At 52.8% G+C, this 17,588-nt stretch overlaps 2 protein-coding genes across 2 annotated transcripts; both read right to left on the bottom strand.

The window, feature by feature from the left end:
• Positions 1–78: 78 nt before the first annotated feature.
• On the bottom strand, positions 79–6,629 carry LOC125703865 (guanylate-binding protein 1-like). Its single transcript, XM_048968929.1, has 15 exons — positions 6,424–6,629; positions 6,209–6,321; positions 6,008–6,117; positions 5,735–5,928; positions 5,463–5,615; positions 5,292–5,392; positions 4,787–5,171; positions 4,576–4,703; positions 4,391–4,500; positions 4,119–4,303; positions 3,806–4,048; positions 3,441–3,721; positions 3,158–3,370; positions 2,827–3,093; positions 79–2,682 (listed from the first exon to the last, which is right to left on the bottom strand). Exons 1-15 carry the CDS (start codon positions 6,599–6,601, stop codon positions 2,467–2,469), a joined length of 2,877 nt encoding a protein of 958 aa, XP_048824886.1. The 5' UTR covers positions 6,602–6,629; the 3' UTR covers positions 79–2,466.
• An 8,389-nt stretch (positions 6,630–15,018) lies between these two features.
• CITED4 (Cbp/p300 interacting transactivator with Glu/Asp rich carboxy-terminal domain 4) lies at positions 15,019–17,262 on the bottom strand. Its single transcript, XM_048968955.1, has 2 exons — positions 17,168–17,262; positions 15,019–16,907 (listed from the first exon to the last, which is right to left on the bottom strand). The coding sequence occupies exon 2, from the start codon at positions 16,894–16,896 to the stop codon at positions 16,279–16,281; it is 618 nt and encodes a 205-aa protein (XP_048824912.1). The 5' UTR covers positions 16,897–16,907; positions 17,168–17,262; the 3' UTR covers positions 15,019–16,278.
• Positions 17,263–17,588: the final 326 nt, after the last annotated feature.

Below are 17,588 nucleotides of genomic sequence, written 5' to 3'. Positions count from 1 at the left end.
AGAGGAGACATTGCTTTATTCTGCATGCAGCATAAGGAGAGAAACCCCCACAAATCGTGCTCACCAAGTCTTCACACTGGTTTCTCCTTATAGTCATACCTACCTATTATATATTCATAAAATTATCCAAGTACCAATTACGTATTTTAATCTTCTGTATCTGAACAAGAGTCTTTGGTGATTGTTTGGAGAGGTGTCCCATTACTCACCTTCTCCATATTTGGGCACAGGATTTTTTAAGGACACCTAATCAGTCTCTTCTGATTGGTTTCTGTCTTGAATTTGTGTTCTTTCCCCACTTTATTGTGACCAGAGGTTCTGCTGGGGACTCTTTGGAGGCCACCCCCAGTTCCCATCAGTCAGAATCTAAATTCAAAGCTAGCAGATCTGCAACATGTGAATTTACTCCTTCCCATGGACCCCCCTTTGGTTTCTGATTTAACAGATGTTCTCTTTTTCTGTGTCCATGACTCCAGCACCCTGCATGGTGACCCTTCCTCAGTGATGAAACAGCTGAAATTGGTTCAAACTGTTTTTGCCTATTCTTCCTGCTTGAAAAATGACCCATTGCTGTCCTTTTGTCATTATATCCTCACCCCAGGGTGAGATTGGTACACCCACATTTGGGACTAGGATGAAGTCTCATACTGCCCACATGAAGCTGGAAAGAAGAGCATGAATGCACAGTCCCTGCAAGGATCCACAAAGCCCACAGCATCCCCCACAGAGCACATGGGGGTGAGCCCTGAATTCTGCGTCCCCCAAATCCTGCATCCTCCCCTTATACCCATCCCCCCTACAGTGCCCAGCTGTACTCTGTATCTTGTACCCCCCTTTACACCCTGATTCCTGTGTCCCACACTTTCACCCCAAATCCAGTTCTGCATCCTGCCCCCAAATTCAACATCTCCCAAACCCTACATCTTCACCCTAAATTCCCTATTACCCCACTAAGTCTGCATTCCCTCTAAATACAAGATCCCCCAAATCTCATTTTGCTCAAATCCCACAGCTTCACCCCAAATTCAGCATTTCCTCAAATCCCCCCTTTCACCTCAGATCCCACAGCTTCAACTCAAGTCCCATGTTGCTCTAAATCCTACAACTTTGCCATAAATCCTGCATTACCCAAACCCCACAGTTTTACCCCAAGTCTCACATTGGCCAAATCCTTCAGTTTTATCCCAAATCTCTCCGTTGCATCCCAACTCCTGCAAGGCCCAAGTCCCACAGCTTCACTTCAAATACTCGGTTGCCCAAATCCTAGCTTTACTTTGAATCCTGCAGTTTGCCCCAAGTTCCCTGTCACCCCAAATCCTGTTTCATCCCAAATCCCCCAGCTTTGCCCCAAGTCCCTCTTTGCCATAAATCTCCCAGTTTCACCACAATTCCCCCACTTCCATTCCAGTCCCTGCAGGATACTGCAGCTGCTCCTGCCCAGCTGCTCAGTGATGCCCAGGCTGTTGTACACCAGGTGCTGGGGAGCAGCAATGCCAGCACGAAGATCCAGGCATCATTGTGGCTGTTGCCCTGCACCCGCAGCTCTGTTTTTGGGGGCCAGCCATCAGAAATCCACAGAATGCCCCAGAAGGTTCCCAGAACGGATAGGGAGCCCTGGTTGAGGTTGGCCAGGTGTTTCATCATTTGCCACTGTGATAGGGCTCCTGACGGCCACCATCACCGGGGGCTGGAGCACCTCCTGCAGTGCCGTGGGGTTGAGGGTCAGCGCCCTGACTGTTTTCCAGCCAGTCCCCAAGCAGCAGCAGCCCACCTGACAAACCCTCTCACTTTTTCAAGCTGTCCTTCTGTACAGTGTCCTATGGAATGGAATATTCCTTTGGTCAGTGGGTGGAAAGTGTCCTCCCTTATTCCCTCTGTAGCCTGGTGCCACAAGGAGACAGAGCAAAGCGTAATTACTCATAGCATCCAAGATACAGGTCCTAAAGTACAAAGATCACTACAGCGTTGAGCACAAACACCAGATTAGTTCCCAGTCAGCAGTTTTATCATACTGAAAGCCAAAATCACAAAGCACAGCAAAATGACAACTTCAATGCAATTCCTGGAGATGGTAAACAACTCGACTGACACATAAATATCAAGTGCTAAATGATATAGTTCCAAGAAAACACTGAAATATCTGTGCAAAAAAAATGCCATAATAATTAGCAATTATCAGGGTCATATCATACTGAATATTCCTTTGGCCAGTTCAGGTTAGGTATCTCAGTTCTGTCCCCTCCCAACTCCTTGCATCCCCCACAGCCCTCCTCACTGGCAGGGCAGTAGGAGAAACTGAGAAACTGAAATGTCCTTGGCTCTGTATAACACTGCTCAGCAATAGCTAAAACATCAGTCCATTATCAGTACTGTTTTTCTCCTAAAGCCCAAACACAGCATAAACACAATGAAGGAAAATTCAACGCCATCTCAGCTGAAGCCAGGTCACAGAGACAGGTGACTGGGTTACAGCATGCGCTTCATCAGCTTGCCTACAATGTCCGCTGCCTTGCTGACCACGCCGGGCAGGAAGAGCGAAGCCACGCTGACCAGGAGGTCTACAGCCGAGATGATCCATGTGTGGTTTTCAGTGCTCTGCTTCTCCTCCCTCAGCCTCTTGATCTGCAGCTGCATTTTCTCTGCATCATGCTTGTAACCCTCCTCCATCAGTACCTGATGTTCCTGTGGGACAGAGAGTGCTGTTGGTACCACTGCACAACGCCACAATACAGCCACAACGTTTGCTGGTACCATTGCACAACACCATCATCCATGGCACAGCCACAACATGCTGGTTCCACCACACAAAGCTGTCACAGCGCTCACCTTCAGGTAGCACTCCAGCAGGCGGTTTTGCTCCTTCAGCCGCAGGCGCTGCTCCTCCAGCAGTTGCTGCTGCAGCTGCCTGCAGTGCTCCTCCAGGCTGCGTTGCTGCTCCTTCAGGCACTCTGCCTCTGCCTCCCTGGCTGCTGCTTCCTTGGCTGCTGCTGCCTCCTTCTGCCACTCCATCATCATCATGCGTGCATCGGCCGCATGCAGCGCCTGTGCCAGTGGCTCACGATCTTGCAGGAACACGTCCAGCACTGCATCCGCCTGATGGTACAACTATGAGGCACCGCCTGCATCGCCACACCAGGCTCCATCACACCCCACTCACCTTAACACCCTTCTCAGGCCACCACTGGTACTTATCCAGGACGTGGCACAGATCATCCTGGAACAGCTGTGCTCCGCCTGGTGCTGTATAGTCCCCACACTGCAGACGGTGCTCCACGTCCTGCCACAGCTCCCGCAGCACCGCCCGACAACGCTGCTCCGATGCCTCCTCATTGCGCCAGCAGAACTCCTCCTTGGCCGCCTCCAGCTCTCGCTGCACCACAAAACAGGTCTGAATCGAAGAGAAATTGCCCCCAGAACCCCACGGCGTGACAGTGACTCACCATCAGCTGACATTGGTAGGTGCGCTCATTGTCAGCAAAGGCACGGGACAGGAAGAGGGTGACAGCACGGCGCTCCCAGCGCCGGTGCACATCCACCAAAGTGGCACGCGAGTCCGTGGGCAGCACCAGGTCCTGCTCCATGCCCTTCTGATACTCAGCCACTGCTGCTGCCACTGCCGCGGTGTTCTCGGTCCTTGCCAGTGCTGTCACTGCGCTCTCCACACAAGGCACTTTACCTTTCACAATGGTAGCCACATATTTCTCCACCAGGGAAGCCAGCACTGTGGGAGACACCATCACTGAGACGCATCACACCCACACACATCCCCCGTGTGCCACACCATCCTCATGCCACCGCCACTCACTGGTGCCCATCACCCGGCGCCCGCCTGGCAACTCCTTCACCGGCGCCTTCTCCCAGATGTGCTGGCAGAAGGCAGCTGCCTGTTGCCGGAAGCGTGGCTGCAGTTCATCCTCCCGTATCTCCTCCAGTCGTGCCAGGTTTGCATCATCCGTCGGTCTCTCCAGCACAAACAGCTTGCGGTTTATGAAGAAGGCGCACAGGCAGCGCCGCAACTCATTGTGCTCCTGCACCACGCGCCCATTCCCTGCATTGCCAACATCAGCACGGTGCCACCACCCGTAGGGACATATGGTGACACATGGTGATGGCCGTACCGGACTTTAAGAGCAGTGCATCCTTCAGGTACTCATCCTCAGTCATCACACGCTCGCCCTCCCGCAGCTGCAGTGTGAAGTCACGCACGGCCCAGACGAAGCTGGGGAAGACGCGGCTGAACTCAGTTGCTGGATCTTCATTCTCCACCCTCACGCGTATGTGATTCGTCAGCTCTGTCACCAGCCTGCAAGACCCATGTCAGTGTTATCACCATGTCAGCGCTGTCACCACCATGGGAACACTGTCACTACCCTCCCGCTCATCCCCATACCGCAGCTGATCCAGCGCCTGCTGGTTGATAGTGCCCATGCTGTTGTACACCAGGGTGCTGGACAACAGCACTGCCAGTGAGAAGATCCAGGCGTCATTGCTGTTGTCACCCTGCACACACAGTTGCGTTTAGGAGGGTCCAGGAGGCTGTGAGAGGGCCTGGGGCTGCTTACCCCTGGCACCCACCTTGTGGGGATCTCCCAGCCCCTCGGTATCCAGCAGCACCAGTGCCACACCATGCTGGCGTGGGTGCGGCAGGCACCACATCCAGATGCCCTTGGTCTCCGCCCGCACTGTGGGGCCCAACGGGAAACCTGTGGGCAGTGAAACCATCAGAAATCCCCCAAGTGCCCCCAAACATGCCCCACATGGATGTGGTTCCCCTGCACCAGCTCACCAGTACGCCGCTGTGCCAGCCGGTTCATCAAGAAAGACTTGCCAGTGCGGTAGGGCCCAGCAATGGCCACAACCACCACGGGCTGGGTGATACCACGTAGCACTGCCAGTGCGCTGGGGTTGAGTGACAGTTTGTTACTGTCACCGTTGTACACTAGGCAAAGTGGGGCTGGCATCGGGGACAGTGGGTGGGGGGATGGTGCTTCCACCCAGGCCGCATCCTCCTGCTGTTGGGTGGTGTCACCATCGGTGTCATCATGTCGTGGAGAGGTGCTGGCCTGGGGGATGTCATCCTGTTGTGGGATGGTGTCACTGTTGTCAGTGTTCCTCAGGAAAGTGTCATCTTGCCAAAAGTTGGTGGCTGTGGGCCAGTTGTCACCAGTCTCCTGTGTAGGGACAGCACAGTGTAGGAACACAGAGACAACACGGTGTTAGGACATGGGAACATGGAGACAATGTGGTGTGGGGACATGGGGACACCATGGTATCTCTGTGCCCCCATCTACCTGCTGTGCCATCTCCTTGGCCTCCTGGCAGAGCCGCCCAATCCGCAGCACTGCATCCTCTTGCATTGCATCCACCACTCGCTCTGCCAGCGCTGCCAGGTCTGGGAACATGGCATCCTTAGAGGGGGTCCCACAGTATCACCCCCATAAACCCTGAGAACCTCCACTCACAGGCACCGCCCACTTCTGCCCCTCCAGGCTCTGTTTTGGGATCACAGCCCAGCAGGTGGGTGCAGAGCTGGGTCAGGCCCTCGGCACTGCTTTCGGACACACAGAACAGCTTCTGCTCAGGGAACAGTGTCAGGACACAGCGTGCCACAGGGCCTGTCGGGACAAAGAGACAGTTGGGTGACATGGGGACAGGAGTGGAAGAGGTGGCTGTGAGGATCTAGGGATGCAGAGACATGGGGGCTGGGGACATGGCAATTGGGGACACAGCGCACCTGGGGGGCTGCGCAGGGCTGGCTCCAGCTTGTGGTCCTCATCCCCCAACAACTCCTCATCCTTGGGTGCCTGGGCTGTGCTGCACAGGCTCCAGACGAAGGGTGGCAGCACGAAGCGCAGCAGATGGTCTTCATCTTCTTCATCCTCCTCCTCCTCCAGCAGGCGCAGATGGTGTGGCAACTTCTGGGCGTAGCTGCGTAGTGAAGGAAAACAGGAAAACAAACAAGAAAGACCTAAAGGGGGAAAAGGACCACACCCCGAACATAGGATACGTGAGGAGCTCGAGCTGTTCCTGTGCGTCACCATTGCCGTCACCACTGCCATAAACCAGCACGCTGCCCAGCAGCAGCTGCAGCATGAAGAGCCGCAGCCCGGCGCCATCCTGCGAGGGGGGAGGAATTAGGGGCGGGAATTGGGGGTCGCTCAGTGGGACGGCGGATCGGGGCCGCCCCACCCCGGACCCCGCTAGTTACCTCCGGTTCCTCTCCCCCGAGGAATCCTCCGGCGTGCAGCAGCAGCAGTTCACGGTCGGGCCACTCGGGGTGCGGGCATCTCCACATCCACAGCCCGGGGCTGCCGGGGAAGCCTGTAGGGCAGCGGAGGGGATGGGGCGGAGAGGGCGGGGTCAGATCTCCGCCGACCCCCTTTAGGGTCCCCTCTCCCCTCCTCCCGGCTTCCACTCCCTTACCGCAGCCCGATCCCGACAGCTGCTCCATGAGGAACACGGAGCCCCCGTCGGGCGGCCCCAGCGCCGCCACCACGTGCAGGGGAGCGGGCAGGGCCCGCAGAGCCTCCAGACCCCGGGGGGAGAGCCGTATGCTCCCTCCCGGCCCGTCCGCAGCTGCTAACAGCAGCGGCTGCTCCATGGGTGCCACAGAGCTTCTGACAGTTTCTGTTTCGATTCCCGCCTGGTCCCGCCCTATGGGAGTGCTCCTCACGCCGGCTTCGCTGCTGTTTGCCTTTCCCCATTGGCCACTCCGCAAGCTAAAAGTGAAAGCTTGGCGGCTATTGGTTTTCCAGGCTGTCAGTAGGTGGAACACGTGCTGTGATTGGCTGCGGGGAGGCAGCATCGCAGCCATTTCTGGCGTGCTCACAGCCCCGCGGGTACGGGGTGGTTTGGGAGATATTTTGGAGGCAATTCGGGGCTTTCGGCACTTTGGTGAAGCCGTTCAGTTTTGATTTGGTGCGGGCCAGTGCTTTATTTGGGCGTCTGTGTGTCTGTTGGTGCGTCCACTGCTGTACCGTGAGCGCTGTGAAGGGGATCCATAATGGATCAACGTCATGTTAAGACTGTGGGCAAACGGGGCTCCTCACAAAGCACAGGCATGGATGGGACACAGCGCAGCTCGGTCACTTCCCACACTGAACCTGTTTGTGACGCAGACTGATGTGAAATAGAACGCATTCCAGGAGAAGTAGAAGATAAAATCATCATAAAATCATCCAGTGAGGCACTGGCACAGGTTGCCCAAGGAGGCTGTGGATCCCCATTCCTGCAGGCATTCAAGGCCAGGCTGGATGTGGCTCTGGGCAGCCTGGGCTGCTGGTTGGCGACCTGCACACAGCAGGGGGTTGGAGCTGGAGATAATTGTGATCCTTTTCAACCCAGGCCATTCTCTGATTTTACGATCCTCCCCAGATCTGCTGAATTACATTCCTAAGAAAGTTTTAAGAAAGTAAATCAAAGAGGAACAAGTATGAAGGTGTTGGATTGCAGTAACTTGTGCTGATGTGTTGTCTTTTAGATACACCAACAAAGCAAACTGTTGTCAAGACATAAAAACAAAGTCTGAAGGAAAGAACCAATACTGTGAAAGATTATATTATATGTATTTTCTATGGACGTGTTATCAGTTGTAACAACATTGTTAAGCTTGCTAGTGTTCATCGATGGATAGCCCTGCTCTGCAGTTTGTTTAGATAACAAAGCTGTGTCTCTGAACTGTGGAGATAAGGAAGTTCTGCTGAGCCTTTGTACCACGGAAACAGGAGGTCCTGCTTGGAACCAGTCACTGAATATGTAAGACACTGAGAAACTTCAGCACGTGTCACACAAGAAATGTGTATAAACTGAAGGTCTTTTGTGTCAGCTTTGCATGGCAGGAGGATTTACCTCTGTGCTTCCAGCGCTGCTGGTAAAGAATGTCTCCAACTGGAGGCTTAGTGAGTTTCCTGATGGACCATCTTACGGTACCAGGTCACAATAAGAATCCAGGTTTCTATCTCGGCTGTGTGACTTCGTAACCACACTGCAATAGTTCAGCTGTACAGCTGCTCTCCTGGGTGAGCTGCTCTTCTGAAAGAGCTTCCATTTCAGTGAGGTGCATTTGTTGTTATAAAACCCCACACTCCCTCTGTCCTCTGATGAACAAGGTGCTCTCATCAAGGAGAAAAAGTGATCTTTCTCTTGCTGCTCTTTTGTCCTGATTTGTCAGTGCCAGCCCTGAAGGAGCAACAGACAACCAGCCTGCCCCTTGGAGACGTTTTGTTGTGTAAATTTCTGGCCTGATAATTTACGCATTGCATTGCCTGAAAGGACCAGCATCTTCTTTGGGTGCTTTTCTGCACCCAGAAATAGGGTTGGTTTTTTTATTATTATTATTTTTGGGGGGTGGGAGAACCAATAAAAATGGAAATGACAAAGGGAATCTCTGGGTCATGAGATTTCACTGCACACATGGACTGATGATCCATGGTGGAAGGGAGCACGGCTCGAGCTTCCTGATGGATGCTCGTTCACTCTCTAAGTACAAAGAGCTTCCATCAACAGCAGGCATGAATGTTAACTGCTAAATCAATCCAGCCTTGCTCCAGGAGCAAACTGCCCGGAGGTGCCCCACGACGCTCACCCAGCCTCCCAGTTCGCCCAGCGCTGCTGCTGGACTGGGCTGTGCTGCTCGCCGGGGCCACCGGGAGGCAGCAGCGCCCCGTGGGCCTTCTGGGTGACCCCGAGTGCCAGAGCTGCCCTGCAGAAAGGGACAGGTCTTCTGAAACAGCCTCTTTAACCCAGTAGCCTGCAAGATGCCTGGGGTTTACATCGGGTCCTTGTGTGCTGGTGCTATGTGGTGCTCCTGCACCGAGCTGCTGTGCTTGGAGCAAGAGCTGCAGGATCCAGCCCTTTTCTCCTAGCTGTCTTGTTGCCACTCTTACACTATGACAGAGGATTTACCTCTCTTTTCTTTTTTTCTTTCTTATTCCTGCAATGTTGTATACTTTAGCCTGAGTTCCAGTGATCTGTGAAAGCATAGGAAGGTCTTTTAATGCAAGGCCATTGCCTTGCACTGCAGCGCTCCTCCAGCATGCTCAAGTTCTTCAGAGTTCTCATGTAACTTCGATCTGGAGTGCAGAAATGAAGGAGCTGATGGAGCACCGTGCTGCAAAGGAGCGTTGTGCATCAAGGAGCATCATGCTGCAAGGAGCATCGTGCATCAAGGAGCATCATGCTGCAAGGAGCATCGTACTACAAGGAGCCTCCTCTCTGCCTGCTGGCCATGTCAAGCTGCAGGATAGAAAGCTGTGTCCCCTGCCTGCCACCCTTCCAGGCCCTGGGAGCTGAGCACACTGAAGCAGATGCAGAGGTTAACATGCTGAAAAATTGAGAAGGGCTTTTTCAGCTCTGAATGTTCTTTATTCTTTGCCATGTACTGACACAAGAACGGAAAGTGCCTTTTCCTGAAATGGGCTATTTATAAACTTGACTTTCCTTGCCTTGAATTCACCCCAGGTCCTTCAGACTGAAGTGAATAGAGCAGATCATGCAGCCCATCTGCTGGGACACCCTGCAGCACTGACAGCTTTTAAAAACTCTTTGGGAATACAATCCTCCAACCTGAAGCAGCCTTAAACACTTCAGCTGTGCAGTTGATGTTCACAGCCCTGGATTGTGGCAGAAGTTTTGCAGGAGAAATCAGGCATCTGTGGCAGTCGTGCCTTTAACAAATGCAACAGTTGTGTTTGCACAAGGGCTCCTCGGGGTGTATGGGCAGGATTCAGCAGTGGTTTCTAGCAGTTTCTTTTCAAGCCACTGAACACTGTGCAGCATTTGCTGCATGCACACACTTGGGGTGGCATTTGTCTGCTCTGGGGTGTGTAGCACACAGTCCCCAAGGCTTGCTTTGCTTTCCTATCACAGGAGGCAAATAGGCACCTTCAAATCTCACCTCCGTGAGATGCTTTCTGAGGATTTCACCACGTAGGGCAACACTGCCTACCTTTCCCTGTGCCCCTCCAGCAGATCAGCAGCTCTGTGAGGCATTGCTGAGCTCCTCTTCTTCCTCCTCTTTTCATCAGAAACACTGAGGAAGACTGTTTAATTATTAAAACTACTGCTCCTTCCCTGACCTAACTGTGTCCCCTTTGCAAACACAGCTTGCTCTTGGCACTGCTCGCAGAATGGAGCGGGAAAAGACAAGAAAGCTGATGAACTGAGGTCTCCTCACCCACGCTGTGCTTCACAGGCCACAAATAAGACACAGACTTTTGGAGCAGGCTGAACTTGTAGAATTCCCTGGAAATGTGAACTCGGGGATATTTCTGGCAAATCTGGAAAGGAAATTATCTTCCATCCGGAGGCTGCAGGATGCAACGTGGCCCTCTTTGCACTGAAAGGTCTCAGTGCTTCTGAGCTACACAAACACAACTGAAAACGGGACTTGGCTGGCTTGCCAAAACCTCTCTCAGTTTGCTATAATGCCCTGTAACCGTCTTTTGCATTTACAGTTGAAACAGGAAAAGCAGGACTTGGTCCATACCTTGGTGTAGCAATTATGAAGCAACCTAACGGCACTCTGAAACCAGCATCTGAAAGTTATCGGTGTTGTAATGTGCCATAACCTACTACATACCCCAGAAGGGACCTTCATCTTACAAATACTGCTGAGAGATGGACCGCAGAGTAACCCAGTGTTTGACCAGAGACCTGGGGTGCACATACCCTCTTCTCTCCCCCTCCTTCAGCACATTGGCTGAATTAGGAGTCGGGTTGGGATTAGATGCTTGCAAAAGCAGTTGCTTGCAAAGCTATGGGCTTGAGTCTGTTGGATCTGGAACATCACTTGGATTTGGCAAAGAGCTGCTTTCCTTAATTCCCAATCATGTAGAAGCTCCTGGGAATTCATGCTTCTTTAGTGAAAGAAAAATGGAACCATTCCCCATGCATGCTCCACAGCAGCATGTGCATGAGACCACAGCCTGCGTGCCTGGCCCAGGGCAGAGGTGCACAGCACAACACTTCTGCACTGCTCTTCTTGACTGCAACCCCTTCCCCACAGTTCAGAGAGTAAGCAAAGATGCTGACCCAAAAGAGAAAGAAAACATTGAGTCAGCAAGCCAGCAGCTGGTGCTTTCAGACTCTTTTCCATGTACATATGTGCTGACCCTGAACCCTCAGCTGGCTCCTGTGGATCCAGATGGACATGAAGATGAGCCATGGCAGGCATCCTACTTTGTCCCAAGTCCTGGTTGGAATGGGGATGCTTACGGTACTGCATCAAAGATGTGTGTCAGCTCCCCTTCCTCACCCTACTTTGCTGCAAAGGTCACACCAGCACCGCACTGCAGTGCAGCAGACACGTGGCTTTTTGTTCTAAATATTTAAGGAGGAGGTCCAGAAACACTCTGGCCTGATGGTCACTTCCTGTAAAACCCCAATCCCCCCTTTCCCAAAGATTTGGCTGTTACAGAAGAAGCCACAAAACCCTCCAGCACCCTCTGCTACAGCCAAAGATCTCCTGTCCCACTGCTCAGGATGTGAAGGATAGGGCTGGGGCTGCAGCTCTTGCCACAGCTGTCAACAGAGAATGACATTTGCTGTTGACTGGGCAATGATTGCACCTTTCTTAACATGCAGAGGTGGTCATCCTCCATCTCCTTGGCTGGTAGAGCTCAAAGGAGAGAGAATCATACCATGCAGAAGTTGCTACAAATGCAATATTATCCTTCGGAGTCTGTGTGTACAGGCCAGGTCAGTGCTTGTGTCAACCAGCAAGCAACTGAAATGGGAGAAAGTGGGGAAGAAATGAGAGCAGTGCAGCACTGAAACAAGGATGTGGAGAAATGCCATTCTGTGAGGTTTTCAGAATTTGGCTGGATAAGGCCCTGAGCAATCTGCCCTATCTCTGAAGCCAGTTGGAGCAGGAGATTAAACAGTGACCTCCATAGGTCCCTTTCAGTCCAAATCTTTCTGTAGCTCTGTGATGAATAAGTGGAAAATAGAACAGCCAGTCCTAATTATAGCACTGGAGAAATACGTGACACATCTATGGCTTAAAGTACCTCTGTTTCTTCCCCCATCTGGTAAAACAGGACAGAAAAAGGTGATGAAGATAATCTACAAGATGAAGTGAGTCTTGAATGGGGGGTGGCTCTGGGAGGAACATGACAGAAGATATAAAATCATTACTGGTGTGGAGGAGATGAGTATGGAATGATTGGGAATGAGGGGACGCCCAACAGAGTGAGTCAGTGGCAGGTTTAAAATGAAGAGGAGTTTGCAGAGCTTAAGCATCTTACAAAGAGCTTTCTTACATCTTCACAGCTCTCTGCATTTTGATGGCACGAGGCATTGCTGAATGTGTCCATGAATTAAACTGTGAATGTAGGGTAGGTAGGACCCCAGCTGGGTATCCTTCATGGTAGGGATAACCTGTGGCACAGGAGCTCCTTGGACCACTACTTTCCAAAAGCTGGGAAGGAGCATCGTAAGGACCACATCCAACCACCTCATTGCTCAGGTGTCCCCTCTACCTGCTCCAAGAGAGCTCATAAGGCCAGATGGGCTTTTGGCTTGACCTTCCCCAGCAGTTCTCATCTGGTGTTCTCAGTCCCTTTGACAGCAAATGGGACTTTGTCTCTTTTGGGACCTGAAGCTGCAGGGATCAGCAGACACCTTCCATTACACCTGGGGAAAAATCACACCTTATTCCCCTTCCCTTTTATTTGTTTTACAAATCTTTGCTACCCAGAATTTTACTTCCTGACCGGATGGCCGTACTCTATTTTATCATTTCTCTTGAGAAACATTTCTCTGCTTCACACACTGCCCTTTTTTCTACAGTTTCTCTTAGTATAATTTGTGTGATAAGCAGGTGAGCATCTGGGACAGTTCACCAGCACAGGCAGTACACAGGATGCGACTGAATTCTGTATTTACTGCAGGGCACTCATTGCTGCCTTCTGCTTTCTAAGTCTCTCCTAATGTTTTCTAACTTTCCCTTTGCTCTTCTGTCTTCTGCTGAACAACAAGCTAAGATTTTTCATACAACTATTCATTATGACACAAAGATCTCTGCTGAGTGGCTGCAGCTGAAGTCAGAAAGGTCAAATCTACTGCAGCCACCTGATATTTACCAGTCATTGCTCATTCCATCACTCACTATTCACAGATCTTTCCCCAGTTCTCTGCTACTCTGAATCACTGAGTGTTATCTGCAAGCTTCATCGTCCTGCAGACACGTGGGCTGAGACAGAGATGTACAGAAATGCCTTTTCTTTCTGTACTTTCACACACACGCTCCCTGCCTCCAGGCCTGGTCTTTACAAGTATGATTACAAAACCTATTTGGATCATAACAGAGAGCCCAGCGGAGGTCAGGGGACCAGGAGTGCCCCAGCCACCCCATCAGAGCAGGCAGTGGGATGGGAGAATCTTCCTTCTACCCCAGCAAAGACGAGGGACTCCTGTAGGGGTGCTTCCCAGCATCATTTGATGCACCATGCAGCTCCAGGTTTGAAGAGCACATCCTGCATTGAGGCTGCTTCTGTCCTTGGAGCTCCCAAACTGTCATGGCACTGTTGCTCAGCAATGGTTTGCAGTGCTCCATGTCAGCTCCCTGCTGACACTGAGGCTTTGGAGAAACACCCTGCTGCTGGGAGAAGAGGTCAGGTTCAGCTCACCGTGCAAAGCAGAGTTTAGGCTCACCTCGCCACAAGCAGTGCATCGCTAGCAGAAACCATCGTGGCTTTGGCCTGAGTTATCTGGGAATCAAACAGCTGACCTCAGTGGTATCTTCCAGGGAAACGTAGAGATGAAAAAGCTGACACTGGAATTCACTCAGCTGAGCCTGCAGGGACAAATTCCCAAGACAGTGCTGACTGGGACCCCGCAGTGCCTTCACAGCGCTGGCATTCTCAGCTCCTGTGCTCCAGCTTAAAGCACCACGACCCTGCATGCACCACCTGCCAGCAGGACTTACGGACAGAGCCAAGAGCACATGCAGACGTGTTCCTTTGTCCGAACTGCATCAAATGCCAAGTGCTTCCTACAGAGCAATGTGTTCCTGTTCCTCGGGCACCACTTAAAAAACATGCTGAAGTTGATAATCCTGCAGCTGCAGGGTGGACGTGGTTCCCTGCTTTGTAGCTGTGACACTACTGGCCACAACGGTGCATCACACTGCCTGCTCCCCCTGCAGCCACAACCAACAGCCTGTAACAGGCCTGTTTATTTTAGGTTCAGCTCTTCTAATCTGAGGAATGAATCCAGCTGCCAACTTCTAGCTGCTTAACTACAACCTCTGCAGAGAAAGCAATGCTCTTGCAGGTCTTTGACAGCCCATTGCCCCCAAGCAGGCAGCTCAAATGGAACTCTCAGCCCTGCAACACCAGCTGTGCCATGCACGTTTTGATCACCTCTCCAGATTGCAAAGGCACAATCACCAAAGGCTTTCTGCAAGGACAGGACTTGCACACTTGCTCTAAAGCTGCACAAGGAACAAGGCCAGGTGACACCAACAGGTGATCCAAAGCGTGGCCAAAGTTATTCAGCCACTTGAATAGCAGCACCCACAGCTCCATTGCTGCAGGGCAACAGAGAGACGCTTGGGAATATTCCTGCAGTGCAAGAGGACTTGTAGGAACCATACAGAAAGAAAAATCTCAGCTCTGGGAAAGAAGGAAATCCCAAAGGCCATCTTGATGTTAGAACCTTTACGGCTCAAAAAGCAGCACAGGTCTCAGTGCAGCTGTAACTCAGCTGATGGGTCTGCAAGAAGAGTAAGGAGCCCCCACACATCAGGCAGCAGCAGCCACCATCCATAAGACATCAACCTCAACACAGAGAGCACCTCACCTTCCCAGCCACGCTATGAGGATCGATGATGGATCACATTCCCAATCCATCAGGATTGACTTATTCCAAGCCTTAAGCTCTAAACACAATCCTTACAATCTGGGCATCAGGTTGGGGGTGATGGGACTCACCAACAGCAGCAAAAAAAACCCACTTCTTCCCAGTGCTCCACACTGCACCCATGCCAGAGACAGCACTACACAAACGCACACCGCAGACGTTTCAGTTTTTATTTGCAAATTCAGCTGTACATTCTCTCTTGGTCGTTGTCAGCAGCTGTCAGCAGCAGAGGGCAGCAGCAACTAGGAGATACCAGCAGCTTTCCACAGTGCCTGGAAACGAGACAGCGGAGGAAACAAAACCCCACCAGCTTTTACATTTAACCTTCCCCGAGGAAGGGAATTGGGAATCGAGTCATCTTTATCGCTTTCCGAGGGTGTTAGATTTACACAGCCCTGTGTGCTCAGCACAAAGGCCTTGGGTTGCAGCGATCATCTGAAACGCAGCTTGAAAACTATCCCGGGCTTTCTTTTTCCTGAAGCCAGCGTCTTAAAGCTGCAGTACTCTCCATGCATCCTTCCCAGCAGTCCCAAAGCCAAATAACAAAAGGAGCCCTTTGCAAATAAATAATCATAGGAAAAATAAATAAGATTAGCTCTGGAATATACAGTTGCACGGTCTTTATTTGGTTTCAGAGGTGGAAAAAAGTGGAGCTAGACTGCAGCTTTAAGCCTCGTGCCTGAATTAGCCTCTAAACAGTGAGTAAATTTTACAGTCGATTGCTAATTGTACATGTTGGAGACCCATAGTTCCACAGGGATGAACATTTAGGCACCTATGCACACCCTTCCCCAAGGCATAGTTTATTTTGCTCAGTCAGTTCAGGAGGAAAAAAAAAAAAAGCCTGCTGGAGGGGAAGAGCCCCTTTCTGAGCTGAACAGACAAGGCTGAAAACCTATTCACTGTCACAGCAGAAAGTCCCAAGAAATAATCTAACCCCACCCATGTTTGCAAGGGCAAACTGGTTCAAACCATGCAGCGGGGAGACAATCCTCTCTCTGGGGATCCTTTAACTTTGCTGGCACCGCAGAATCCTTGAGCAAATCCAGCTCCCGGCAGGGCTGCCAGCTGCCCGTGGCTCCCTGTGCTCAGAGCCTGGTTGTGGAAAGTCGTAAGTCCATTACTTCCATTTAAGCCAGAAATCCTGTTAATGCCATTTAGAGGCAGCTCTACAGCAAGAGCTCTTGATCTGCTCTGTTTGGGGTACGCGTGGTTCCCACCCCATGAACTCCCAAATGAAAAACCACACAGAAGAGAAAAGCAATCCATTGCAAGCCAGTGTCCGATGATTGTCTCTTTAGGGAGGTTAGGAATCCAGGACAGGGAAGGCAGGGGAAGGGAGGAGGATGGCAGGTGGAGAAGGAAGTTAGAAACAAACTCAAAACCACTACGACACAAGGAGGAGCTCAAAGCCCCTCAACAGCTGATGGCACTGGGTTGCTGTTTGCTAACAAAGTCTGAAATGAAGTCGAACTCGTTCTGTCCCAAGAACAGCTCTGGCAGCTCCTGAATCCGGTCCAACCCCAGTTCCAGGACAAGGGACGTCAAAACCTCCTCATCTATGAGATCAGTGTCCATAACGTTCAAGGTCAGAGCCGGGGAGGGCATGTGCTGCATGCCCGGGTGCTGGCTGGGCCCCACTCTGTACTGCTGAGCACCAGCTCCCATGGGCCCGCTGCTCATGCCCAGCGGGTGACCCTGGTACTGGGTGTTGAGTTTTTGTAGGTGCATACTAGCCATGAGCTGCTGGGTGCCCACCGGCCCCATGTACTGCTGCTGCTGCTGACTTGGGCCGTTGAACATCATCGCGTTCTGCATCTGGTGGTGGCTCATCTGCCCGCTGAGGTTGGGTCTGGGCCTCATCGCACCATCCATTCCAGCCCCTCCGTACGGCATCATCTGACCCGCCGCAGGTAGAGTCCTCAGCACGTGCTGCCCATGCTGCGGCGGTCCCTGCAGCCCACTCACACCCATCCGGTAGCTCTGCAGCCCGGTGCCACCGTGGCTCATGGACATCATCATATGTTCAGCCATAGCTCCGGCCCCTGCAAGGCGACACGCGGCTCAGGGAAAGGCTCCCGGACCAGCCCCGCTTCCCGCTCCCGTCCGAGGCGGCTTCTACTGAAGAGCGCCCCGCAACTTCGCCCCGGTGAAAGGCGCAGCGCTGCAGCCTCCCGCAGAGCCGAGTTCCAGCCCGCCCGCCCGCCGCCGGCCGGTGCAGCCCAGCGCGACTCGAACCGCGGCGCCCCTCCGCACCGCCCCGGGATCGCGGCGGGGAGCCCGGCTGTGCCCGCGCGGTACGCACCGATCCGGGGCTCCAGCGGCTCCGAGCACCGACACCGCGGCACCGCTCAGCTCAGCTCTGTGCGGGGCGCGCAGCTCCCGGTAGTTATAGAGGAGCGGGCAGGGCGGGACGCGCAGCCCGGCCCCCAACACCCATTGGAGGCGCGGCCCGGTGCCGCCCGGCCCCCGACAGCACAACGCCCGGCCCAATGACCGGCTTGGCGGCTCCGTCCCGGCACGGCGCAGCAGCACGGCGGCAGATGGGGCTCTCCGTTGTCACGATATGTCACTGTTACGGTGTGAGGAGGGCCGGATCCCTCCAGCACGGGGCGCGATGAAGTTGGCGTATCCCCACCAGGTTCCCTTCCCGGATCCGAGGCGCTGACTCCTTGGGCAGGCTTGGGGGGCAGAGCAGCCCCGCAGCACGCTGTGTCGTACCGACT

Source organism: Lagopus muta, chromosome 23, assembly GCF_023343835.1.
Source record: "Lagopus muta isolate bLagMut1 chromosome 23, bLagMut1 primary, whole genome shotgun sequence".
NCBI classification, from domain to species: domain Eukaryota; kingdom Metazoa; phylum Chordata; class Aves; order Galliformes; family Phasianidae; genus Lagopus; species Lagopus muta.
The sequence above is the reverse complement of the archived record's forward strand: the minus strand, read 5'-3'. Positions and strand labels throughout refer to the sequence as shown.